This window comes from Dermochelys coriacea, chromosome 6 (assembly GCF_009764565.3).
Source record: "Dermochelys coriacea isolate rDerCor1 chromosome 6, rDerCor1.pri.v4, whole genome shotgun sequence".
NCBI lineage: Eukaryota > Metazoa > Chordata > Testudines > Dermochelyidae > Dermochelys > Dermochelys coriacea.
The window spans coordinates 21,495,757-21,521,514 of NC_050073.1; the positions used below are offsets into that span (position 1 = coordinate 21,495,757).

Below are 25,758 nucleotides of genomic sequence, written 5' to 3' on the forward strand. Positions count from 1 at the left end.
AGTCATACTGCATCGTCTTCTGTCAAGCACCCAGGAGATGACGATGGCTAGCGGTCATACTGCACAGTCTGCTGCCAGCATGATGTATAAAGATAGATGAAGTGGCTCAAAACAAGAAATAGACCAGATTTGTTTTGTATTCATTTTCTCCTCCCTCCCTCTGTGAATCGACGGCCTGCTAAACCCAGTTTTGAGTTCTATCCTTGAGGTTCTGAGTTCTATCCTTGAGGCGGCCATTCAGTTTCTCGCAAAGCCACCCCCTTTGTTGATTTTAATTCCCTGTAAGCCATGTTGTCAGTCGCCCCTCCCTCTGTCAGGGCAACAGCAGACAATCGTTCCGCGCCTCTTTTCTGTGCAGACGCCATACCACGGCAAGCATGGAGCCCGCTCAGATCACTTTGGCAATTAGGAGCACATTAAACACCAGACGCATTATCCAGCAGTATATGCAGCACCAGAACCTGGCAAAGCGAAACCAGGTGAGTAGGCAACATCAGCGCGGTGATGAGAGTGATGAATACATGGACACAGACTTCTCTCAAAGCACGGGCCCTGCTAATCATGGTGCTAATGGGGCAGGGCATCATGGTGCTAATGGGGCATCATGGTGCTAATGGGGCAGGTTCATGCGGTGGAACGCCGATTCTGGGCTCAGGAAACACAGACTGGTGGAACCGCATAGCGTTGCAGGTCTGGGACAATTCCCAGTTGCTGCGAAACTTTCGCATGCGCAAGGGTACTTTCATGGAACTTTGTGACTTGCTTTCCCCTGCCCTGAGGCACAAGAATACCAAGATGAGAGCAGCCCTCACAGTTGAGAAGCGAGTGGCGATAGCCCTGTGGAAGCTTGCAACGCCAGAAAGCTACCGGTCAGTCGGGAATCAATTTGGAGTGGGCAAATCTACTATGGGGGCTGCTGTGATGCAAGTAGCCAACGCAATCAAAGATCTGCTGATATCAAGGGTAGTGACCCTGGGAAATGTGCAGGTCATAGTAGATTTGCTGCAATGGGATTCCCTAACTGTGTTGTGGCCATAGACGGAACCCATATCCCTATCTTGGCACCGGAGCACCAAGCCAGCGAGTACATAAACGGCAAGGGGTACTTTTCAGTAGTGTTGCAAGCACTGGTGGATCACAAGGGACGTTTCACCAACATCAACGTGGGATGGCCGGGAAAGGTATATGACGCTCGCATTTTCAGGAACTCTGGTCAGTTTCAAAAGCTGCAGGAAGGGACTTTCTTCCCAGACCAGAAAATAACCGTTGGGGATGTTGAAATGCCTGTAGTTATCCTTAGGGACCCAGCCTACCCCTTAATGCCATGGCTCATGAAGCCATACATAGGCAGCCTGGAGAGTAGTCAGGAGCTGTTCATCTACAGGCTGAGCAAGTGCAAAATGGTGGTAGAATGTGCATTTGGACGTTTAAAAGCGCGCTGATGCAGTTTACTGACTCGGTTAGACCTCAGCAAAACCAGTATTCCTGCTGTTATTACTGCTTGCTGTGCGCTCCACAATATCTGTGAAAGTAAGGGGGAGACGTTTATGGCGGGGTGGGAGGTTGAGGCAAATCGCCTGTCTGCTGGTTACGCACAGCCAGACACCAGGGCAGTTAGAAGAGCACAGGAGGGTGTGGTGCGCATCAGAGAAGCTTTGAAAACAAGTTTCATGACTGGCCAGGCTACGGTGTGAAAGTTCTGTTTGTTTCTCCTTGATGAAATCCCCTGCCCCTTGGTTCACTCTACTTCCCTGTAAGCTAACCACCCTCCTCACCTCCCTTCGATCACCACTTGCAGAGGCAATAAAGTCATTGTTGTTTCACATTCATGCATTCTTTATTAATTCATCACACAAATAGGGGGATAATTTCCAAGGTAGCCCAGGAGGGGTGGTGGAGGAGGGAAGGACAAGGCCACACAGCACTTTAAAAGTTTAAAACTTATTGAATGCCAGCCTTCTGTTACTTGGGCAATCCTCTGGGGTGGAGTGGCTGGGTGGCCAAAGGCCCCCCCACCGTGTTCTTGGGCGTCTGGGTGAGGAGGCTATGGAATTTGGGGAGGAGGGCGGTTGGTTACACAGGGGCTGTAGCGGCGGTCTGTGCTCCTGCTGCCTTTCCTGCAGCTCAACCATACGCTGAAGCATATTAGTTTGATCCTCCAGCAGCCTCAGCATTGCATCCTGCCTCCTCTCATCACGCTGCTGCCACCTTTCAGCTTCAGCCCTCTCTTCAGCCCGCCACCTCTCCTCCCGGTCTTTTTGTGCTTTCCTGCACTCTGACATTGTCTGCCTCCATGCATTTGTCTGTGCTCTGTCAGTGTGGGAGGACAGCATGAGCCCAGAGAACATTTCATTGCGAGTGCATTTTTTTTCGCCTTCTCATGTTCGCTAGCCTCTGGGAAGGAGAAGATCCTGTGATCTTTGAAACACATGCAGCTGGTGGAGAAAAAGAAAAGGGACAGTGGTATTTGAAAAGACACATTTTATAGAACAATGGGTACACTTTCACGGTAAACCTTGCTGTTAACATTACATACATAGCACATGTGCTTTCGTTACAAGGTCACATTTTGTCTCCCCTCCCCTTCCCTCCACGTGGCTAACAGCAGGGAACATTTCTGTTCAGCCATAGGCAAACAGCCCAGCAGGAATGGGCACCTCTGAATGTCCCCTTAAGAAAAGCACCCTGTTTCAACCAGGTGACCATGAATGATATCAATCTCCTAAGGATAACACAGAGAGATAAAGAACAGATGTTGTTTGAACACCAGCAAACATACACTGCAATGCTTTGTTCTACAGTGATTCCCGAATATGTGCTACTGGCCTGGAGTGGTAAAGTGTCATACTATAGTGGATGGAATAAGGCTGCCCTCCCCAGAAACCTTTTGCAAAGGCTTTGGGAGTATATCCAGGAGAGCCACGAATGTCAGGGCAAATTAATCATTAAACATGCTGGCTTTTAAACCTTTTATAGTATTTTAAAAGGTATGCTCACCAGAGGTCCCTTCTCCACCTGGTGGGTCCGGGAGGCAGCCTTGGGTGGGTTCGGGGGGTACTGGCTCCAGGTCCAGGGTGAGAAACAGTTCCTGGCTGACGGGAAAAACGGTTTCTCCACTTGTTTGCTGTGAGCTATCTACAGCCTGCTCATCATAGTCTTCCTCATCCCCAAAACCTGCTTCGGTGTTGCCTCCATCTTCATTGAAGGAGTCAAACAACACGGCTGGGGTAGTGGTGGCTGAACCCCCTAAAATGGCATGCAGCTCATCATAGAAGCAGCATATTTGGGGCTCTGACCCAGAGCGGCCGTTTGCCTCTCTGGTTTTCTGATAGGCTTGCCTCAGCTCCTTAAGTTTCACACGGCACTACTTCGGGTCCCTGTTATGGCCTGTGTCCTTCATGCCCTGGGAGATTTTCACAAATGTTTTGGCATTTTGAAAACTGGAACGTAGTTCTGATAGCACGGATTCCTTTCCCTATACCACGATCAGATCCCGTACCTCCCGTTCGGTCCATGCTGGAGCTCTTTTACGATTCTGGGACTCCATCATGGTCACCTTTGCTGATGAGCTCTGCATGGTCACCTGCAGCTTGCCACACTGGCCAAACAGGAAATTGAAATTCAAAAGTTCGCGGGCCTTTTCCTGTCTACCTGGTCAGTGCATCTGAGTTGAGAGTGCTGTCCAGAGCGGTCACAATGGAGCAGTCTGGGATAGCTCCCGGAGGCCAATACCATCTAATTACATCCACAGTACCCCAAATTCGACCCAGCAAAACCGATTTCAGCACTAATCCCCTTGTCGGGGGTGGAGTAAGGAAATCGATTTTTAAGAGCCCTTTAAGTCGAAAAAAAGGGCTTCGTCATGTGGACGGGTGCAGGGTTACATTGATTTAACGCTGCTAAATTCAACCTCAACGCCTAGTGTAGACCACGGCTCACTGTCTCTTATTCCTACCTTTCTCTCCCGCACCATTCTGCCTTCCCACTCCCTTCCTCTTGTCTCACTTCGCTTTGTGCTCCCCGTTCCCTGCCTTCCCTGCTTTCTTCTCGCCCACCCAGCCCCAGCTTTTGGAAGATCTTTTCTTGCCTGCTATACATGAGAGCACAAGAGCCTGGGGAAAAAAAAGAACTATTCCTTAAATAGAGCACCCTTGTTTCTTTTCCTACAGCCCTCCACTGACGGACTCCTAATGCCCTGTCCACTCCGGACAATAGGAGTTTTTCCACTGACTTGAATGGGAGCAGGATCAAGACCTTCAACAACATTTTCAACACTTCTAGCCTAATCTAGATGCCTGGATAGATACATAGATTACCAATGACAGGTTTCAGAGTAGCAGCCGTGTTAGTCTGTATTCGCAAAAAGAAAAGGAGGACTTGTGGCACCTTAGAGACTAACAAATTTATTTGATCATAAGCTTTTGTGAGCTACAGCTCACTTCATTGGATGCATCTGATAAAGTGAGCTGTAGCTCATGAAAGCTTATGCTCAAATAAATTCGTTAGTCTCTAAGGTGCCACAAGTACTCCTTTTCTTTTTATAGATTACCATTGTGGTCATTCTCAAGACCCCATATATAAAGAATTCCTGTTGTGTTTCCATACAGTTGAAAATGAAGTACACTAGTGATACTATGTACAAAAACTTAGGGCTGAATAAATATAAAACCTTCCAAAGAGAGAGCTTCCTCAGCAGATTTTGGCTGGGGTCGATCAGTTAAGGCTGCCTGATCCCCAGGCTGCTTTAACTTACTGCAGCAGAGGACTGGCATAGTGTAACTGCTCTACCAGACCCCTGGCCCAGCTGCTGTGCTCTGACATATCCTCTGGAGGGGTCGAGAAGCCAACTCTGTTCACGCCAGAGATAAGTCCCCTTCCAATGGGGTAATTCTATGCTGGCTAGTTAAATGAGATTCTGGTCTGTTATCTGCTGTTCATAAACAAGGAAACTTGTGTTTAACTGTACTGCTGCTGTAATTTATAATCAAGTCTGCTCACAGAGGTGGAGCAGGGACTTTCCAATGAGCTTGAAGCTATGATTCTTGTGTGGGCCTCAGGTGGACCCAGAGTTCTGGAAATCGCAAAAGGGGCTTTGTCTACTTTCTTCTTTTAAGCACTGTCAGAAACATTGGTGGTCTTTCAATCAGATGGCCTCGCTATTAATTAGGGCTCTGCTTGAATGATCAAGATCCATTATCCTAGATTCTCTTCATGACCTATCATGCATGACAATAGTAATTTCTGTCATTTCTGACTATCCAGGTTTATCAGCTTGAAAGATCAGTGCAGGACTACAATGCTCCCGTTCACTAACTCCTGCTTAAATTCCCTACCATCCTTCCCACCAGGTTCTGTTATGTTTTCAATCTCCTGTAATTAGATCGTAAACTCCACAGAGCAGGGAATTGGCTTTTTTTTAATGATTCCAGGATTCTAAAGTATCATGAACTCACGTGGCTTTCACCTTAAAAAACAGAAAAGATAAAAGATTGAGTCAAATGAAACTAAAAATCATTCACTTACTCAGGTTATGAAGGAATAGAGTTGTTATCCGTTTATGACTTGAAAATGCAGTAAAACTGATAAACGTGCAGGTTAAAAGAACTGTGCTAAAGACAACTATGAGCTTGGAATGAGCATATCTGTTGAGGCCACTATGAATGATCTCAGTTGTGACATATCAAAGACCCCCAAAAAAGTAACCACTTTGTAGAAGAATGCTTCCATAACTCTGCCTTGGCACAACTTTTCAGATGAAATAAAATAAGTGCAAGATCATCTTTTTCAATAAAATGGTCATTCAATTGATAATAAAATGTCCTGTAACTGTCCTCAAATTCCAGGTTTGCTAACAGATTATTGACTAAACAATCTTTGCTGAATGTGTTAGCTAAATTTAGGCTAGAACCATTCTTGGTGCTGCTCTAAACACATTAACTTTCCAATAAGCCTTAAGTCAACTTGCTTAGGTTGCCTAAATACTGATGTTCAGAGGCAGTTTCCCTTGACAATCTTTGGCATGACGAGGTGGGTAAACCAAGAAGGTAGACAGTTTTGTCTAATGCATATATTCCAAATTTACCTAAAAATAAAATTCTCCTTTATAACTAACTTAACACTGGGAAGGTGCAATTTTTGACTTAGAGAAAGTAATAGATAAGGATGTGATTTAGTCTCTAGATGAGACAAAGAACTTAAACTCTAAAATTTCTAGGCAGAGTAAAAGCCCAGTTGTATTTAAACATATTGCTCACTGGGACAGCCTGATCAGGCCTGGGGGACACAGGGATGGGAGGGAATCTTGGAGAGTGGCAAGTCTGACTGTGCAGAAAGTCTCAATAACATGTACCTCTTTGCAGTGAGCAATCTAGAAAGTGACCTGACCCCACTTATGCTCATGTGTGTGCTTTTTGAAGCCTTTAGAATAAAGGCTGATACAAATCCATCCCAGGGACCTCTTGTCCAAACTGATCAATCCATTTTGTGGTAGCTCCAGTCTGTGTCAAGGTGGTTAGCACATTTGTGTTTTTCTTAAAGCACATTACTAACAATATGAACATAACCACTCAAATAGGACATTAAAAGGCATCCTGTTTGCTGAACTGTGAGTGACTGCCTTGACTTCTCAGCACCTGGAGTGGGAAACCCAAGGAGGCTAATCATTAAATTTAAGATAATGTAATGGACCAATTACTGCCCTTCATTGCAATTGTGCCACTACCACGAATCCAGGGATCCAGAGAGAACAGTGCAATGGAAATTAAGCAAACTAGTTCTCCAGCATCCATTGCCCCTTGCTTGAGAAAAATCCAGGGGTGAAACTCTGGCTCCATTTACATCAGTAAATTCTCATTGACATCAGTAGGTACAGAATTTCAGTGTGGTGTGTCAATCTCACATTTTCTTTGAGTTGCATTTTATTTATTTTATTTTTGTTCTTACACTATATCTTCCTTAGAGGGAAAGTTTCACATCTAAGAGTTTGCATCCCATTTTGAGCTGGATAGGAACAGAAACGCAGGACTGATATTTTTCAGAGCTCAACTGCACAACCAATTGCAAACAAATTTTCCAGCTACAGGAGCAAGGTGTCAAGTGATTGATTTCCCCTTTTCCAGTAATGGTGTAGTCTATAACTAAACAGTCTCCTACCCTAACACAGCTCCTTTTTGTTGGTGTTTATGTAGTGCCTCCGATACAAACCATGACATGGTGCTTTAGAGGAAGAATGAATCCGTTCTCTATGCAGCTGTGACCATCATGTACCAGCCAACGTGGCAGCAGCTGTACAATGTGTTCAGCAACAAACAGCTGTGAACATCTGGACTGCTGCACTTATTCTATGCTAGAATTGTTCGCATGCGGCATGAGTGCGTGACATTCTGAAAAGGACTCTAGGAGTAAAGTTCATCACCAGTACAGAATGTGTATGAATGTTCAGCCAATGTTACTGTTGAGCTGCCTGCATAATGCCACTCTTTTGGAAAATAACTATGGTCTGGTCACAGATTGTTCCATTGTCACCTGAGGTGCAGAGTGGGTTGGGGGGTTCTTTAATGATCCATACATTCTAAGCATCAGTTGATGCTTTCTCGCCTCACTGATGGTTCAGGATATACTGACTCATCACTAAGGTAAACAACTAGCAGCTTTAGAACCTGATCCAAAAATAATTTAAGTTAAGAGTCTTTCCACTGACTTTAATGGGTTTTGCATGAGGCAATGATTGACTACATCCACCCAAACTGGAAACCTCAGAACTAACTAAACTTCCCAAAGCATCGTCTCCAAATATTTACTAGATCTTAGTATTAACACTTCTGGATTTTTCAGAAGTTCCCTGGTCAGTAATATGGAGAGGATCTTTTCAGAACAATTAAGCCAAGATTTTCAAAATATCGGAACCTAAAGTTGAGTTTTGGTGGGTGTTGAGTGCTTAAGTCATTAGGTCCTTTTGAAAATCCCACTCTTAGAAGTCTTACTTGCGGCTCCTTTTTTAAAAAAAAAAAATCTTGGCCTAAGTTGTTAAACTATATATAAATATTAAATAGCATGATTATTGTATATAATACAAATTACATATACAGCAGCATAAACCTACACAAGACTATGCAAATCTAGTTAAATATATTTTCTGTCCCAAAAATATAGTTCATAGAGATGTCCTTCAGAGGGCTAGTCAAAGTCCAGGTTTCAAAAATAAGAGGTCACCGTAGTCCCAGACCAGTTGTATATCTGTGTCTAACACTTGGTTTGGGAAAGTTCAGAAAAAGTTAACACGCTTCATGGCATGAGAAGCAATTGACTTATATGGCTCTTCCTTCTCTTCTCATTCACATCTTTGGCTTTTCCAGAAGTGTAAGACATTAATAGAGTGAGTCAGGAAATGAATGGAAGTTTTTTTTTTCAGGATTTTTGTTTTAAAATGTCTGATTTTCAACAAAAATAGGACCCTTTTCATGATTTGTTTTGTTGAAAGGCCACTAAATTTGGGGAATGTAGACAAAACGTTTTGACTAGCTCTAGAAGTCAGTATTAGAGGGCAGGCCAGGTAAAGGACAGTCTATATAGCCACTAATTAGTGTCTCATGTCAGGCTGCCAGTGGGTCATCTCTTCCTTTACGCTCACTGTTTGAAATCTAGTCTTTCCACAGTAGCATGTCTGGGACTAATATATACTTTGCTTAGGAAGAGCAGGACTGTGGTAGTACTGTAAGGTAGTAATACCGAAGTCACAAAATGACCAACCTCCCTCTACTTTTCTGTCTTTGACAGGCAGACACAATGTGTGTCACATGGTGCAAGTGGCAATTTTTAATTTCCTGGGAGCAGCTTGTTTTATTGCATTTGGCAGTTTTGTATCTTCATCAGACCATTTACTAGTGCATTGCTAGGTCTCTCTCTAATCACACCTGTTAATGTTAACTGATTATGTTGTGTGTAACAGCAAAGTCCCATCACCCCAAGGAGATTAGAGGTATTCTGTGGATTAGAATCAATGGATCAACCAACTGGACTACAAATTGCCAGCTATTCCCTCTGCAACTCTCTGAATTCTGTGGCAATGCTCACATGAAATTCTCTCATTCTACCACTTCTCACTTTCAAAGGTCTATGAAGCCATTGTTACAAAATTAACAATCTCCTTAAAAGGCCCTGTAACAATAAAAAGACATCTCAAATTCCCTTTATATCTATTCCCTGTTTGATACTTTTGGAGAAATATTTTGATACAGTACCAAAAGCCTGAAATCCATACCTGCTGTGAATTAGGGCCAAAATGAAGTCATCTTTGCTTCTCCTCCCTCCTCCTTAGTTATAAGCCCCTGGTAGAGACTTTGCAGTTGGGACAGCCATGCAAAGTGGAATCATGTTACAGTAATGGCTGGCTAACACTTTCAATTGATCCCTGTTTCATCTCTGAGCTGCAAAGAACAACACACACTGTCTTTTTCTAAGTAACTTTCTAAGCAGAACCCTTAAGACTTGATGTAAAACCTTACTGAGAGATGGGTTTGCTCCAACTGCACTTGTTCCTCCCCTTCCCCTGCTGTCTGTCTCACTGATTAATTTTCTGTTCTAAGTGCTAAGATTTGGTCTCAGACCCATTCAGATCAATATTGGAAGAAAAAGAGAAAATGAAAGAAAGAAATAGAATTTTACCAGCTGCCTGCTAGAACAAAGGGCAATTGAGATTTTTTTTTCTTTTGAAAGCTGAACAAAGGTTGCTTGAGATTTCTGAAGCTATGAGATTTCATATTTTCAGTGAATATTTAGGGCCTGATTCACCCAGTGCATTACTCTGGTTTTACACCAGTGAAAGTCCATTGATTTAGAATAGAGTTACTTTTGTGTTATACTGATGTAACTATCTACCTAAGGTACTTATATGGCACCCATTATCAGAGTGTTTTAGTATCTCACCATCATTAATGTGTTTATCCTCACAACACCCCTGTGAGTTGGAGAAGTGCTATTATCCTCATGCTGCAGAAGGCAATTAAAGGCTGTGAATTCCACTGGGTGGCAGGAGTTAGGAGTTAGGCATTGCATTCTTGTGTGGATTTAGCCCTAAGTGACTTGTCCAAGGTCAAACAAGAAGTCTGTGTCAGAGTAAAGAAGGGAAATGCCTTAACCACTGGACCATCCTTCTTCTCTGGATTACATGGTAGTAAATTAGGCTGTTTTACTCAAACAAAACAACTTAGAGCTAGTCAAAAATTGTGAACATTTTTCAAAATGTTTTGGGGAAATAATTTTGTCAAAAGACTTGTAGTAGAGCTAGTTAAATATTTCGAGTATAAAAATGTTGGTGTATAAAAACAAAAAGGCCTTTGTTCATATGGCTTAATGGTGTCACATAGAAGGGAATGTAGGAATTAAATATTCCTATAGTACCCATGTTCCATGTTAGGAAACTAAAATTAATTGTAATGGAAACTGAACAGGTAATGTGCCATATATTATACTGAATATTTACCTCTTAGTACTAATCCCAGAAATAGCTGCAGTCTATTCCATGGAAGGCGTTCCAAAAATGTCCTCCCTAGAATTGTAGGAAAAAATTCATTCCTGGTGAAACAAGAAATGCAGTTCAAATTCCTCTTGTCTATATTTGAGTTTCATTAATAGACCTGAGGTAGCCCTCTATCTATCTGGCTTTATTTGCTAACCCACTTTGCCTAGGAGAGTTCCTGTGTTTGTACAGTGCCTAGCAAAATGGAGAGTGACTTGTCCAGGATAGGGGTCTGACCAGACATGTCTTTTTTGTAGGTAGAAGACGCCATGATGGATGTGTATGATTCTGTGTATGAGGAAGTGAGGAGGAACTTGTCCAGCTTCAGGAGGCAGGAACTAGCTACCATCCATGAAACAGTAAGTTACTTCCGGTCTTGGTATATCCAGGCTCAGGAGATCTTGCTCCAGGGTGTCTTTAGATTGGCTTCAGTTAGATTTGGATCAAGCCTATATTCTTCTATTGTCTGTACTTCCTAAACACAATAGTGTTTTTTTGTTCCTTAGGACACAGAGCTCCTGTTCAGTTCTCCTGTGGCCATTTCTTTTCTTTTCTGATCTTGGCACTGCCAGGTTTGTCTGGTTGAATTAGCAGCAGGATGAAAGGATTAGTAGGACTTGCATAAGACTATAGATAATGATGTACTACAAATATTAAGACTTCCAACCATCGTGCAGTGATTATGACATCCCCCCTCAACCTGCCACCCCCACCCAGTTCTCACTGAGGAGAACTGGGTTTCTGAGCATCACTTTCACCCAAATACCAAGAGGCGATCTCACCTCCCTGAGAGAGCATTTCACACCACACACCATGTAGTCCCTTTGCCATTCCATGCTGGTTCCTTAATGGTGGCTGCATCGTAGCCCATATCCCTGAAAGGTAGGAGCCCGCCTCCAACATTGTTGTTGCCATTCCAGAATCAATAGCCTAGGGGCGCTCCAGAATGTAAATATGATTGAAGGCACAACTTCAACAATATGGCCAGCTGAAGGTAAATTTCCCACTGTGGAAGCATCAGGGACAAACAATGTGTGGTTTTTTGTTTTACTTCTATTTTTCAAAGTTTTAAGCCACTAACATGACAAAGCAAGCCATGCAGCTCTTAGGAATCCTTACCTTGCAGCGTCTAGGTATAAAGGAGAGCTATCATCCCAATTCTGTGGTGCAGTAGGTAGATTAATGTGACGGCACAGAGCCTAGGGATTGCTTCACTTAGTGTGTGCAAGATGAGAACACAGTAGCAGAGAGAATGTTTCTTATGGAGTGTGACAAAGCTCTGTCCTTCCCTCCATGGGTCCCGCCTTTCCTGGCGGCTTTCGCTAGCCTCAGAGGCTCACTGTGACCCTCCATGTAACCCTTCTTTCTCTAGAGACAAGGGTCACAGTCTACTGAGCCATTTTCATCATAAGCCAGCGAGGGAGGCGAGGAGAAGTTATCCTTCCTTGCACAGTCTCTCTTGTCTCCCAGTCTCAGAGATTAATCAGCGGCAAAGGGGTGGGGGAGGGGGTGGGGAGCCAGGGCCCAACCTCTACTCCGGGTTCCAGCCCAGAGACCCTAATAGTATCAGCTATGGTAGCTGACCTTTTAGAAACATGACATGTACAATTCCCTGGGCTACTTCCCCCACAGCAGCCCTCACTTCCTCAAGCGCCACTTCACCCTTACCTCAGGGTCTCCTTCCTTGTGCTTGATATGGTGTGTACTACTCAGCCTCTCCAACAGCGCAACTTCTTCCCACAGATCCTGACATGCACACCCACCTGACTGACTGGGAGGCTTTTAACTAGTTTCAGCCAGCCCCTGATTGGCTTCAGGTGTCCCAATCAACCTAGCCTTCTCCCTGCCTTCTGGAAAGTTCTTAATTGGCCCCAGATGTCTTAATTGACTTGGAGCAGCTTCCATTTCCCTTAACCTGGTACCAGGGATTTGTTTAGCCTGGAGCTAATATATCTATCTTCCACTACTTTTCTATAGCCCTCTGGCCTTGCCCCGTCACATATTCCCCCCCTCTGCTCAACACCATAGAGTTGGGCAACTTGGGACGCCAGGCAGTATGCTCGTGACAGACCATCAGCGTTGCCATGGTGGCATCCAGCCCTGTGCCGTATGCGGAACTGGAATGGTTGGAGGGATAAGAACCACCTGGTGACCCTTGCATTCTTTTCCTTATTCCGCTGCATCCACTGGAGGGGTGCATGGTCCATCACAAGAGTAAATTGCCGGCCTAAGAGGTAATAACGCAGTGTCTCCATAGCCCATTTGACAGCAAGGCATTCTCTCTCGACTACTGCGTATTTCTGTTCTCTTGGAGGAAGCTTTCTGCTTAGGTAGAGGATTGGGTGTTCCTCTTCTCCCACCATTTGTGACAGAACTGCTCTCAACCCCATCTCAGAAGCATCTGTTTGTAAAATAAATTCCCTGTTAAAGTCTGGGGCTATGAGTACGGGGTCATTACAGAGGGCCATCCGAAGGTCTGTAAATGCGTCTGTCCACTTTACCATGTCTGGACCTTGAGCCTTCACCAGGTCTGTTAGGGGACTTGCCCTAGTGGCGAAGTGGGGAATAAACCATCGGTAGTAGCCTACCACGCCTAGGAATGCACAGACCTGCTTCTTTTGGGTCGGCCGGGGCCAGTTTTGAATTGCCTCTAGCTTATTCGTTTGGGGCTTCACTATGCCCCTTTCCACAATATATCCCAGGTACCTAGCCTCTGCCAGCCCTATGGTGCATTTAGCGGGATTAGCAGTGAGGCCAGCCCGCCTTAAGGTGCGCAGTACTGCCTCAACTTTCTCCAAGTAGGTTCCGTAGTCTGGCGTATGGATGATGATATCATCTAGGTATGCAGCTGCATAACTAGTATGGGGGCACAGCAGCTTATCCATGAGGCACTGGAATGTGGCTGGGGCCCCATGTAGCCCAAAAGGGAGGACGGTGTACTGGAATAGCCCATCCGGGGTGGAGAATGCTGTCTTTTCTTTAGCTTCTTTGGTCAGAGGAATCTGCCATTACCCTTTTGTCAGATCCAGTGTAGTCAAGAATAGGGCACTACCCAGTCGGTCAACCAGTTCATCGATGCGTGGTATGGGGTATGTATCAAACTGCGATATTTCATTCAATCGGCAGAAGTCATTACAGAATCTCATGGTACCGTCAGGTTTAGGCACTAGAACAATTGGACTGCATCACTGACCGTAAGATTCTTCAATAACCCCTAATTCTAATATTTTCTTTACTTCGGCCTTGATTTCCTCTCTTTTGGCTGCTGGGATTCGGTAGGGTCTAAGTGTTCCCTTGGCTCCAGGGATCGTGCGGATATGGTGATAGGTCTCAATCGTCTGCCCTGCTTTTGTAGAGAACACATCTCTGTTGCGATTAATCATGTCAGCTTCCTCGATCTTTTGGATCGGCGTCAAGTCGCATGATATCCTCACTTGCTCGTGTAAGTTATCCTCCTGGGGAAGGGTCTCCTGCATGACTAAGCATACCTCTCGATCGTGCCAAGGTTTTAGAAGATTGATACGGTAAACTTGCTCCAGTTTCCGGCGGCCTGGCTGCCGCACCTTATAGTTCACCTCTCCCACGGCTTCGATTATTTCGTAGGGTCCCTGGCACTGGGCCAACAGTTTATTTTCTGCTGTGGGCACCATACCATCACCCAATCCCCTGGTTGGAACCGTCGAAGCTTCGCTTTGTGGTTATAATGGGTTCGTTGGGTCTCCTGTGCTCTCTCCAAGTGTTCCCGTACAATGGGCATAACTCGGGCTATCCGATCCCTCATCTGCAGTACATGCTCAACTATGTTCCTTCTGGGATTTGGCTCCTCTTCCCAGGCTTCTCTGGCTATATCCAATATGCCCCGAGGGTGGCACCCATATAGTAGTTCAAATGGAGAGAAACCCGTGGAGGCTTGCGGAAACTCCCGGATGGCAAACATGAGGTAAGGGAATAGGGTATCCCAATCTTTCCCATCCCAGCTCACCACTTTCCTGATCATGGCCTTGAGGGTCCTATTGTACCTTTCCACAAGGCCATCTGTTTGCGGATGGTATACAGAGGTCCGTAGGGCTTGTACCTGGAGCAAGGAACAGAAATCTTTCATCAATTTGGACATGAAAGGTGTCCCTTGATCAGTCAATATCTCCTTGGGTAGCCTGTGGGCGAGACTCAATATGGCTTTCTGATGTTTTCGTGGCACCAGAAGTTGTATCTCTTTTTCCTGCATTTGCATCACGCAGTACAGGAGATCTTTCTTCACTATAAAGTAAGGTCCGGGACCCCAGACCTTCCCATCCACGGGTATCCTATCAATCTCGGCCACCTCTTTCCTTGCATTATCAGATCTAGAGTCCTCCACCTGGTCCCGCCCAAAAGTCTCTCTCCCAGGACTAACCTGCCCAAACTCCCAGGGGCCGGCTTCTGCTTCTTCCAATGGCTTGCCGCCATCATGTCTGGGGGCAGCTTCTGGCTCACCTTCTGTGGTGGAAGTTTCTCTGTTGGCTGCTCGCGTCCATCTGCCTACAAGGGATGTTCCTGGCCCTGGGTCAGGATCCGGGTTCCCAAGGCCTTCGCGGCCTTCCTCTCTTTTTTTGTCTTCAGGGTCTTTTGGGGGGCTGAGAACAGATCCTGAGAAATCTCAGCAAACATTGGGGGTTGACATTCCCCCGGTCATGAGTCGCTGTTTTCAGGGTCCCCACCTCCCTCCAGCCTCTCGGGGGGGAGTAAATTATCAAACCCTGGATAGTCCCTCCCAATGACTACAGGATATGGGAGTTTAGGAACTACGCCCACGGTCACCTTAATGGGGTTTCCCTGAACCTCTGTCTCCACTGGGATGGTGGAGTAATGGCTCTTGGCCCCATGCACGCACGTCACTGCTACGCATTTGGCTTGTAGCAGCTAACTATTTTTTACCAGCTTACCCGATATGAGGGTGATAGCACTCCCAGAGTCCACAAGCGCTGTAGTCTCCGCTCCATTTATCCTCACTGGCCTGGTGTAATTATGCGGGGCAAATATGACCCCCATGAGGTGGATAAGGGAGCATGGGACCTCCCAATCCCGCAAGTTGCATTGCATAGGCTCCTCGGTGCTGGGAAACTGCTGCTATGTGTCCCCACTCCCCACATGCATAACATCTATAATTGCTATCCCGAGGGTTAGGGGGTTTAGTCCCAGGGTTCCCCCCACTCAGGCCAATCCCTTCCTTCTGAGGTCCCCACTGGTTTTCGCCCCCCCTTCTTCCACCTAGGACTCCCCAGGGGTTTGGCTGCCCAACCTTCCAGGGTTGGGGTCGGGTGCTTGCTTCGAAAGGGGCCTTCCTTGGGTAGTCGGGTCAGTTCCCTGGCTGTCTTTCTATCAGTGTGATCATCTCGTCGTACGTCAGCGGATCGTTCTGGCCTACCCATTTGCGGAGATCTGGCGGCATTCCCCACATGTAATGGTCTATGACCAGGGTCTCCAAAATCTCCTCCGGCCTACACACCTCGGGCTGTAACCACTTCTGTGCAAGGTGTATGAGGTCGAATAGCTGGGACCTCGGGGGTTTGTTCTCCTGGTATTTCCACTCATAGAACCTCTGGGCCCTTACCGCTGCCGTTAGCCATGATCGTGCTAGGATCTCTGCCTTCAGCTGGGTACAGTCAGTGGCATCCGTGGCAGTGGCATCCGTGGCAGGCAAGTCAAAGTAGGCCTTCTGGGCCTCTCCACACAAAAAAGGGGCGAGAATGCTGGCCCACTGCTCCTGTGGCCACGCCTCACGATGAGCAGTCCTTTCAAATGAGAGGAGATATGCCTCAACATCATCTCCTGATGTCATCTTTGGCAGACAACCAGTGGCCCTCAGGGTTCGCGTCCCATCAGACCCCCGGGCCTGGGTGGTGAGGATCTTCAGCTGGTCCACCACCTCTCTCAAGAGGGCATGATCTTGGGTTGCCTGGCTCATCAATAATTGATTGGTTTCCTGCTGTAGCCACATAGACTCCTATTGTGCCATTGCCTGAACCCGGGTGGCCTCCTGCTGGGCTGCCGTGGCTTGTACCAGAGCTCTTACCACCTCCTCCATTGTGGTATAAAACAAACAAAAACCAAAACAAAAAAAAATCCAAAACCCCAATGCACTTTTTTTTAAACCTCTTTCTTCCGCCACGCTGTGAACGAAATCCCATTTTTGACACCAGTTCTGACAAAGCTCTGTCCTTGCCTCCATAGGTCCTGCATTTCCTGACAGATTTCACTAGCCTCAGAGGCTCACTGTGACCCTCCACATAACCCTTCTTTCTCTAGAGACAAGGGTCACAGACTACTGAGCCATTTTCATCATAAGCCAGCAAGGGAGGTGAGGAGAAGTTATCCTTCCTTGCACAGTCTCTGTTGTCTCCCAGTCTCAGTGATTAAACAGGGGGCAAAGGTGGGGGGGGAGCCCGGGCCCACCCTCTACTCTGGGCTCTAGCCCAGAGACCCTAATAGTATCAGCTATGGTAGCTGACCTTTTAGAAACATGACATGTACAATTCCCTGGGCTACTTCCCCCACAGCAGCCCTCACTTCCTCAAGCGCCACTTCACCCTTACCTCAGGGCCTCCTTCCTTGTGCCTGATACGGTGTGTACTACTCAGTCTTTCCAACAGCGCAACTTCCTCCCACAGCTCCTAACATGCACACCCACCTGACTAACTGGGAGGCTTTTAACTAGTTTCAGCCAGCCCCCGATTGGTTTCAGGTGTCCCAATCAACATAGCATTCTTCCTGCCTTCTGGAAAGTTCTTAATTGGCCCCAGGTGTCTTCATTGACCTGGAGCAGCTGCCATTTCACTTACCCTGGTACCAGGGATCTGTTTAGCCTGGAGCGAATCTCTCTCTCTCTGTCCCATTGCTCTCCCATAGCCTTCTAGCTTGGAGGAAGGTGGGAAGCTGCTACTCCTGCTGCTGGGCCCTAAGCTCTCCCTGCTGCTCCAGCTGCTCCTCTGGCTGGGCCAGACGCCCCCCGTTCTCTGCTATCTGGTTACTAGACCCCCCGCTCTCGGGTGCTGCTACTGCTCCAACTGCAGCCCCGGGGGTGGGGCTGCTATCCCACTCCCCAGAGAGGAGGAGTGAGGGACCTCAGCCACTGCTGTTGTGGATACCACCACCAGCACCACCACCTGAGAGGGGTCCTTTCTGCCTGCCTGGATCACCACCTGGAGTTCCTGGAGCTGCTCCTGCTGCTGCTGTGGAGTCTGCTGCCTGGAGGTGCTGAAGCCCGAGGAGAAGAAGAAGAGGATCATCTGCCAGTGGGGGAGCACCTAGAGACTTTACAGACCACCATGGAGGGGGCCTAAGACTGAGTAATTTTCAAACTGTGCTCTTGTGGTGGGGGTCTTGACTGTGTTACCAGGGACACACGGGGTGTGGCGTGGAGCTGCCCCCCAATCCATCTGTGTGTCCCCCCCCAACCCCCACCACTACTACCACCCCCACTGCCCCCTCCACCACCCCCACTGGCTGTATACCATCTGCCTCAGCTCCTGCCTCTGGACTCAGCTGCTTGCTTGGCTTGCCACGCCCTATTTCCACCCTTTGGGCCAGAAGCAGCAGCCAGCTAAAAAAGACTTGTGCAAGTGCACATGGGCACATGTGCCCCCCCCCCAGACTGCCTACCCCCCAGCTTTGCCCTTTACTATCTGCCCCATTTGCCACTTGCTTTGCCTCCTCTTTTGATCCAGCCCCCCTTACTAGCTTTAGTTTGTTTGCCTGCCCCGCCCATTTCCTTCTGCAGCCTTTGTTTGTTTGCCCCGCCCCAGCCTCTGAAGCTAGCCCCTTGGTTTCCCTGTTGTACCTCCAGACCGCTTAGCCCCTCGCTCCGTGTGCCCATGCCCCCTCCCATGCGCTTGCGCAATTCCCCATTTTAGTTGCAACCCTCTTCACTGCACCCTCAATGTTGTTGTATCCCCCCTCCCGTAGTGCACCAAGAGGAGCTGGAATTTCCACCTTGTGTCGGTGACTGACCCCAACTCCTGATTGCCCCCCGTCCAGCCCACCCCTTTTGGCGCCCTCCTCCCCTGCCTGCAGCCTAGCGGGGAGGAGTGGTCGACCTGCTTCCCCTCTCCCCTCCTCCTTTTGGTGTCCCCCCTTTCCTCCTTGCTCATGATGGCGGGGATGAGACGGGTGAGACCCCTCCAGTAGCCCGAGCTCCCCCTCCCCCGCCTGCCCCTCTGTCACCCCCCCAAGCTTCTACCTCCACTGCCAAACCATCTGCCATCGCCCCCGCTGGGGCACCAGCAGCGACGGGCACCGGGGTGACCTCCACTGCTGCCACGTCTATCACCCCCTCAGATTTGGGGGGAGTCCCCCCAGCCAGCGGGAAGGGCCAGGGGAAAAAGAAGGGGAAGGGCCCCGCTAAAAAGACCAGGCCCTCCATGGCAGGGGCTGCCCCCAATGCCCCGGCCCCATCTCCAGCTGGGGCGCCCCTCCCCGCTGTTCCCTCCACCAGCTCTGCAGGTGTCCCTCCCCCGGCCCCCAGAGCATACGCCCAGGTGGCGGCAGCCCCCCCGCTTGCCACTACGTCATCTCTCCTGCCCACCGCCTCCGCTACCATCTATAGCGGCCGGGGCCCCTTTCCCACCATGACCAGGAAGCACGGCGTCCGTTGCCTCCTGGTGCCCGCCTCGCCCCACGTGGAGACCTATGTGCGGGCGTTGGCGAGGGTGGTGGGGCCCACGGCCATTGTGGCGGCCTCCAAAATGTATGGCAAGGTCGTCTTCTTCTTAGCATCGGAGGCCGCCTCCCAGGAGGCGGTGGAGAAGGGCCTGGCGGTGGGGGGCGTGTTCGTCCCCTTAGAGCCGCTAGAGGACCTGGGCGTGCGCCTGGTCCTGACCTCCGTCCCTCCCTTTCTCCCCAATGCCGCCCTGTTACCCGCCCTTTCTACCTTGGGAAAGCCCATCTCTGTCATCAGCCCTCTCCCGTTGGGCTGCAAAGACCTCGCCCTCCGTCACGTCCTCTCGTTCCGCCGGCAAGTGCAGCTTCAACTGCCGCCAGCGGCACGCGACGGAGAGGCGCTGGAGGGGTCCTTCCTAGTCCCCTACCAGGGGACCCATTACAGGGTGCATTATTCCACGGGGGAGGCCCGGTGCTACCTCTGCCGGGCGATGGGGCACTTCCGGAGGGACTGCCCCCTGGCCCGGGAAGGAGGGGCATCCAGGACCCCCAAGCCCCGGCAGGGCACCGGCCCCGTCATCGCCGATGCCCCTGGCTGCCCGGCGCCCGAAACCGCCCCTCCTCCTTCCCAGTCCACCATTGCTCCCGCTCGGGCCCAAGGGGCACCTCCCCCACTACGCCCAGACGAGCGGGAGAACCCCGCCCCCGCTGTTTGCAATCTGGCGGGGCCTGTGGAGGAGGGTGCGGCAGGGACACCGCCAAGCATGGGAGAGGGCCCGCCCCAAGGCGAATCTTCCCTCCCTTGTGCTGCCCCACCGTTACCCCCTCGAGTCCCTGAGCCATCGCCTCTGCCCCCTGACACAACCCCTACTAGCCAGCCCCCGGATGATGCCATGGAGGGCTGGGCCCTAGTCCAGGGGAAGCGGGGCAAGCGGAAGGCTCGAGCTCCGCTCCTCCCATCTGACGCGGAGGCCCCCCGGAAGACCAGGAAGGGGGGCACCGATGCCGAGCCTTCCGCTCTACCCATGGGTGTGTTCCACCCACCAGAGCCGGCTGGGGAAGATGTGGCAGCACTGGAAGGCGGTATCTCCCCTCCACGGGAGTCCCTCCCCTCCAAGACCCCCGAGGCACCATCTGAAACTCCAGTGTGCCCCGAAGTTACCGTCGCGTCAGGTGCCGGCGGGGAGAATCCCAGGGTAGCAGAAAACAATTTCCCCTCTATATATGAGGAGATCGAGGCTCTGGGTCTGACCCTGGTCACCCAGGGGGAGGACGATCCTATGCCAGCGGGCCTCGATCTGGGCGACTTCACTCCAGCCCCCCTTTGCCCATGTTCCTTCCCCCTAACCGTTGCTTCTGCTCCCACCTCCGAGGAGCCCCTGGACTCCTCCATCAACCCGGCTGCAGAGGGCACCCCGCTGAGAGCCGCCGAGCCAGTTGAGGCGACGGCCAGTGCCACACGGCTGGAACCTGAGCCACCAGGGGCATCCCTCGCTGGTGAGGAGCATTCGACCTCCTTTCCGGGAGAGGACCCTACAGAAGAAAATCCATCTCCTGATGCCGTGGCTGCCAAATCCACCAGAGAGCTTGCGCCCGGCATCAGTGAGAGCCCTCTCCCGACCCAGACTCTCACCTCTACCCCTGCCCCTATCCCGCCCACCTCCCGAGATATTATTGCCACCCCTGGGACTGTCTCCTTCCCCTTTCCAACATATGACTCCCAGGGAGCGGCCTTTGTGTTTGCCCGTCCCGACCCACCAGGGGCTGCTATCCTCCCTCCGCCGCCCCCTATCGCCCCAGCATTCAGGTCAACCCATCAAGAGGCCCGTCGGGGGTCCGCACCTTGTCTGCCCATCTCGCTGGGCCAGGGGGCTGTACCAAGGGCCCCGTCGGGGAGTAACCAGACCATAACCCCAGCCCCCCATGCGCTGCGAGAGGAGTTGCGGGAGTTTTTAGAAAACGTCCGTGGCTCCCGCAACAAAGTACAGCTTGCTCTCCAGCGAGGAGGGGACTTCAATCAAATCCTCCGGGCTGCAAGGGCCCTCATCGGGGAGGGTAAAAGGACTGGGAGGCAGGGCGCCGCGGCCTACCAGCGGGTCCGCCTCTTCCGTGACTCCTTACTCACGTATGGGGTGGGTCACGGACTGCTGCGTGGCCCGCCGGAAGCCGCGAGCGTCCCTGCCGGTGAGGATCCCCCCCAGCCCTCTTCATGGCACCTTTTACCATCACAACATTGAACACCCGCAGCTGTAGGATGGGTCTCCGCAGGTCACAGGTGCTCTCCTTCCTTCGGGAGGGGAGGTACTCTGTGGTTTTCCTGCAGGAGACCCATACGGATCCGACCGCCGAAGACAGCTGGCGGCTGGATTGGGGGGACAGGGTCTACTTTAGCCATCTCACAGTTCGTACGGCTGGAGTGGCGACCCTGTTCTCCCCCGACCTACGGCCCGAGGTGCTGGGGGTCACCGAGGCTGTGCCGGGTCGCCTGCTGCACCTCCGGGTCCGCATGGAGGGGCTCGTAGTCAACCTTGTCAACATCTATGCCCCAGCAGCGAGCCCGGAGCGGCTGCAATTCTATCAGCAGGCATCCGCCTTCCTCGGCACCTTAGATCCTCAGGAGTGCCTGGTCCTGGGAGGGGACTTTAACATCACCCTTGAGGAGCGGGACCGCTCGGGGACCGAGCAGAGCCTGGCCGCCGTCGCCGTCCTCCAGGAGATAGTCGAACACCACTCCCTGGTGGACGTCTGGCGCGACCATCACCCGGATGACACTTCCACGTTCACCTTTGTCCGGGTGGAGGCCCATCGGTCACGCCACTCCCGGTTGGACCGCATTTATTTATCACGCTTTCATCTTTCACGAGCCCACTCCTCCAGCATCTGGCCGGCCCCATTTTCTGACCATCACATAGCCACTGTGACAGCCTCCCTCTGCGCGGAGAGGCCGGGGCCAGCCTATTGGCATTTTAACAACAGCTTGCTAGAGGATGCGGGCTTCGTGGCGTCCTTCTGGGAGTTCTGGCTGACCTGGCGAGGGCAGCGGCGTGCCTTTCCCTTGGCACGGCAGTGGTGGGACTTAGGGAAGGTGCACGCCCGGCTCTTCTGCCATGACTACACCCGGGGCGCCAGCCGATGGAGGGATGCAGCGATAGAGCAGTTGGAACGGGAGGTCTTAGAGCTGGAGAGGCGTCTGGCCGCCAGCCCTGAGGATCCACCCCTCTGCGGAGTGTGCTGGGAGAAGCGGGGGGAGCTCCGGACCCTTGAGGACCATCGGGCCCGGGGTGCCTTTGTTCGATCCCTCATCCGTCTCCTTCGGGAGATGGATTGCGGCTCCTGCTTCTTCTATGCCCTGGAAAAAAAGAGGGGGGCTAAGAAACATATCATCTGCCTACTGGCAGAAGATGGCACCCCCCTAATGGATCTGGTGGAGATGTGCGAGAGGGCGAGAGCCTTCTACGCAAGCCTATTCTCCCCGATCCTAACGCTTGCAGAGTGCTGTGGGAGGAGCTCCCGACGGTCAGCGTGGGCGACCGAGACCGGCTAGAGCTGCCTCTCACTCTGGCCGAGTTCTCGGAAGCCCTCCGTCGCATGCCCACCAATAAATCTCCGGGCATGGACGGGCTGACCATGGAGTTCTACCGCGTGTTCTGGGACGTCCTGGGCCCAGACCTAGTCACCTTCTGGGCCGAGTCTTTGCCGAGCGGGGTCCTCCCTCTTTCGTGCAGGCGAGCCGTGCTCGCCTTATTGCCGAAGAAGGGGGACCTCCGCGATTTACGAAATTGGCGTCCCGTCTCGCTCCTCAGCACGGACTACAAAATCGTGGCAAAAGCCATCTCCCTGAGGCTAGGGTCCGTGCTGGCGGACGTGGTCCGACCAGACCTACACCGTCCCGGGCCGCAGTATCTTCGACAACCTATATCTGGTCCGGGACCTATTGGAACTTGGGTGTAGGGATGGTCTGTCGTTCGCCCTCCTGTCCTTAGATCAGGAGAAGGCGTTCGACAGGGTGGATCACGGGTATCTCCTGAGCACTCTGCAGGCGTTTGGATTCGGAGCCAGGTTTGTGAATTTTCTCCGGGTGCTGTACGCTTCCGCAGAGTGTCTGGTAAGGCTCAACTGGACCCTGACCGAACCGGTCAGCTTCGGGCGAGGAGTACGGCAGGGGTGCCCCCTTTCAGGCCAGCTGTACGCTCTGGCGATCGAGCCCTTCCTCTGTCTCCTCCGAAGGAGGTTGACAGGGTTGGTGCTGCAGGAGCCGGAGCTGCGGCTGGTCCTGTCGGCGTACGCTGATGACGTGCTCCTCGTGGTCCAGGACCCGGGCGACTTGGTGCGGGTGGAGGCTTGCCAGGCCATCTATTTGGCAGCCTCCTCTGCGCGGGTCAACTGGGTCAAGAGCTCTGGCTTGGTGGTAGGGGACTGGCGGCAGGCGAGCTCCCTCCCACCTGCGGTTCAGGCCATCCGTTGGAGCACGGGTCCACTGCTCTATCTGGGCGTTTACCTTTCTGCCACGCATCCCTCTCCGCTGGAGAACTGGCAAAATTTAGAGGGCGGGGTGATAGAGCGGCTCCGGAAATGGACAGGACTACTCCGGTGCCTCTCCCTTCGAGGGAGAGAGCTAGTGCTTAATCAATTAGTCCTGTCCATGCTCTGGTACCGGCTCAACACCCTGGTCCCGGCCCCGGCTTTCCTGACCAACCTCCGGACATCGATTCTAGAGTTCTTTTGGTCAGGACTGCACTGGGTCCCTGCAGGGGTTCTCCATCTACCTCTGGCGGAGGGAGGGCAGGGCCTAAAATGTCTGCTTCCTCAGGTCCATGTCTTCCGCCTCCAGACCCTGCAGAGGCTCCTTTATGGTGCAGGTAGTCCGGCGTGGAGCATACTGGCGCATGCCTTCCTGCGCCGCTTCCGAGGGCTCCGATACGACCGGCAGCTCCTTTATCTCCATCTGAGAGGTCTTCTGCGAGACCTCTCCGGGCTGCCGGTCTTCTACCAGGACCTCCTCCGGACCTGGAAACTCTTTACAACGACCAGATCCGTGGCGGCCACCGAGGGGGCAGATCTCCTCGCGGAGCCCCTGCTACACAACCCCCAGCTCCGTGTGCAGGTGGCGGAGTCCCGCTCGGTGCGCCAGAGTTTGGTCCTGGCAGAGGTCACAAAAGCCGGAGACCTCCTGGACTATGACTGGGGAGACTGGCTGGATCCCCTGACGCTCGCTCAGCGCATGGGGCTTTCCAGACCTTGTACTCCCCGGCGCATACTTCAGGAGGTGAAGGCCGCTTTGCCGCCCGCTGCTCGGGTTCATCTCGACCGGATCCTGCACGAGGGCACGCCCCGCCCACCCGTTACCCCAGGCCCGTCGGACCTTTTAATTGGACCCCTGCCCCGTGGACCCAATTGACCCCTTCACCCCTTCACTAGAAGCCGGCTGCACAAGATGCAGCCGGTCTGCTTTCAAACCGTGCCAAGAAAACATCTCTACACGCTCGTGCTCCACATCCTTCACGCCCGCACCCTCGTGTCCTGCCCCGATACAAAATGGCGGGACCTCCTGCCACCTTTGGAGGGTGAGGAGCCCCGGTGGGCCAGCCTATATTCCACCTTAGTCTCAAGGCCCGCCGGGGATGTCAGTTGGCGGCTCCTTCATGGAGCCGTGAGCACGGGCGTGTACTTGGCATGGTTCACTTCAATCCCAGACACCTGCCCCTTTTGCGGCGTGAGGGATACCCTGGCACATGTATACCTGGAGTGTGCCAGGCTGCAGCCCCTATTCCGGCTCCTCACCAATATTTTATTACGTTTTTGGCTGCACTTCTCCCCTCACCTTCTCATTTATGCACTCCCTATCCGTGGCCCCACAAAGTCACGGGATCTCCTGGTCAACCTCCTCCTGGCCCTAGCTAAAATGGCCATCTACAAAACCAGAGTGAGGAGGTTGGCCGATGGAGTCTCCTGTGACTGTAGGGCCTATTTCCAATCCTCGGTCCGTTCACGTATCCGGACAGAGTTCCTCTGGGCGGCGTCCTCTGACTCCCTTGACGCCTTTGAGGAGCAGTGGGCGCTGTCCGGGGTTCTCTGCTCGGTGTCCCCATCCGGTTCCCTTCGTTTGACCCTTTGACCGCACTCCTGTCCCTGTTATTTTATTAGTTGTCCCCTGGAATTTTTGGGGTATCTAGGTCCTGTGGATCCCCCTTTTAGGCTGGGGGGGATCCTTTAGCAGTGGACGGGCTTCGCCCACCCACTTCCCGGATCCCAATAAGACTACTTTTCTATAGCCATCTGGCCTTGCCCCGTCACAGGAGAGAAACACAGGAGTCCTCTCTAGACAGCTGAGTAAAGGAAATGCCATATCCTTGCACAGCAAGGTCTGATTGGATAGTGATCTAATGTCATGCTATGGGACTAGAGGGGAAGGTCAGCACTGCTTATTTGTTTCTGGACTCCTCCCTCTAGCTCTGTATTTTTTGTCCTGATTTCTCAGTAGAGGGAATGGCAGATTAATTTATGGCTCTGTGAATGGACAATTTAGGGCCTAATACAAAGCTGACGGTAGTCAATGTAAAGATTTCCACAGGTTTAATGGGGTATGGATCAGGCGTTAAGATGTTTTA

At 51.2% G+C, this 25,758-nt stretch overlaps 1 protein-coding gene across 3 annotated transcripts in view; it reads left to right on the forward strand.

Moving 5' to 3' along the window:
* The window catches only part of TSPAN32 (tetraspanin 32), a 77,767-nt gene that overhangs the window by 41,805 nt on the left and 10,204 nt on the right, over positions 1-25,758 (forward strand). For all 3 annotated transcript variants that reach the window (XR_006282073.1, XM_038405291.2, XM_043516571.1), the window contains exon 5: positions 10,774-10,875. Coding sequence is in view for 2 of the 3 variants with exons in the window: in XM_038405291.2 (XP_038261219.1) it covers positions 10,774-10,875 (102 nt within the window). In the remaining variant the exon portion in view is untranslated. The remainder of the gene's footprint in view (positions 1-10,773; positions 10,876-25,758) is intronic.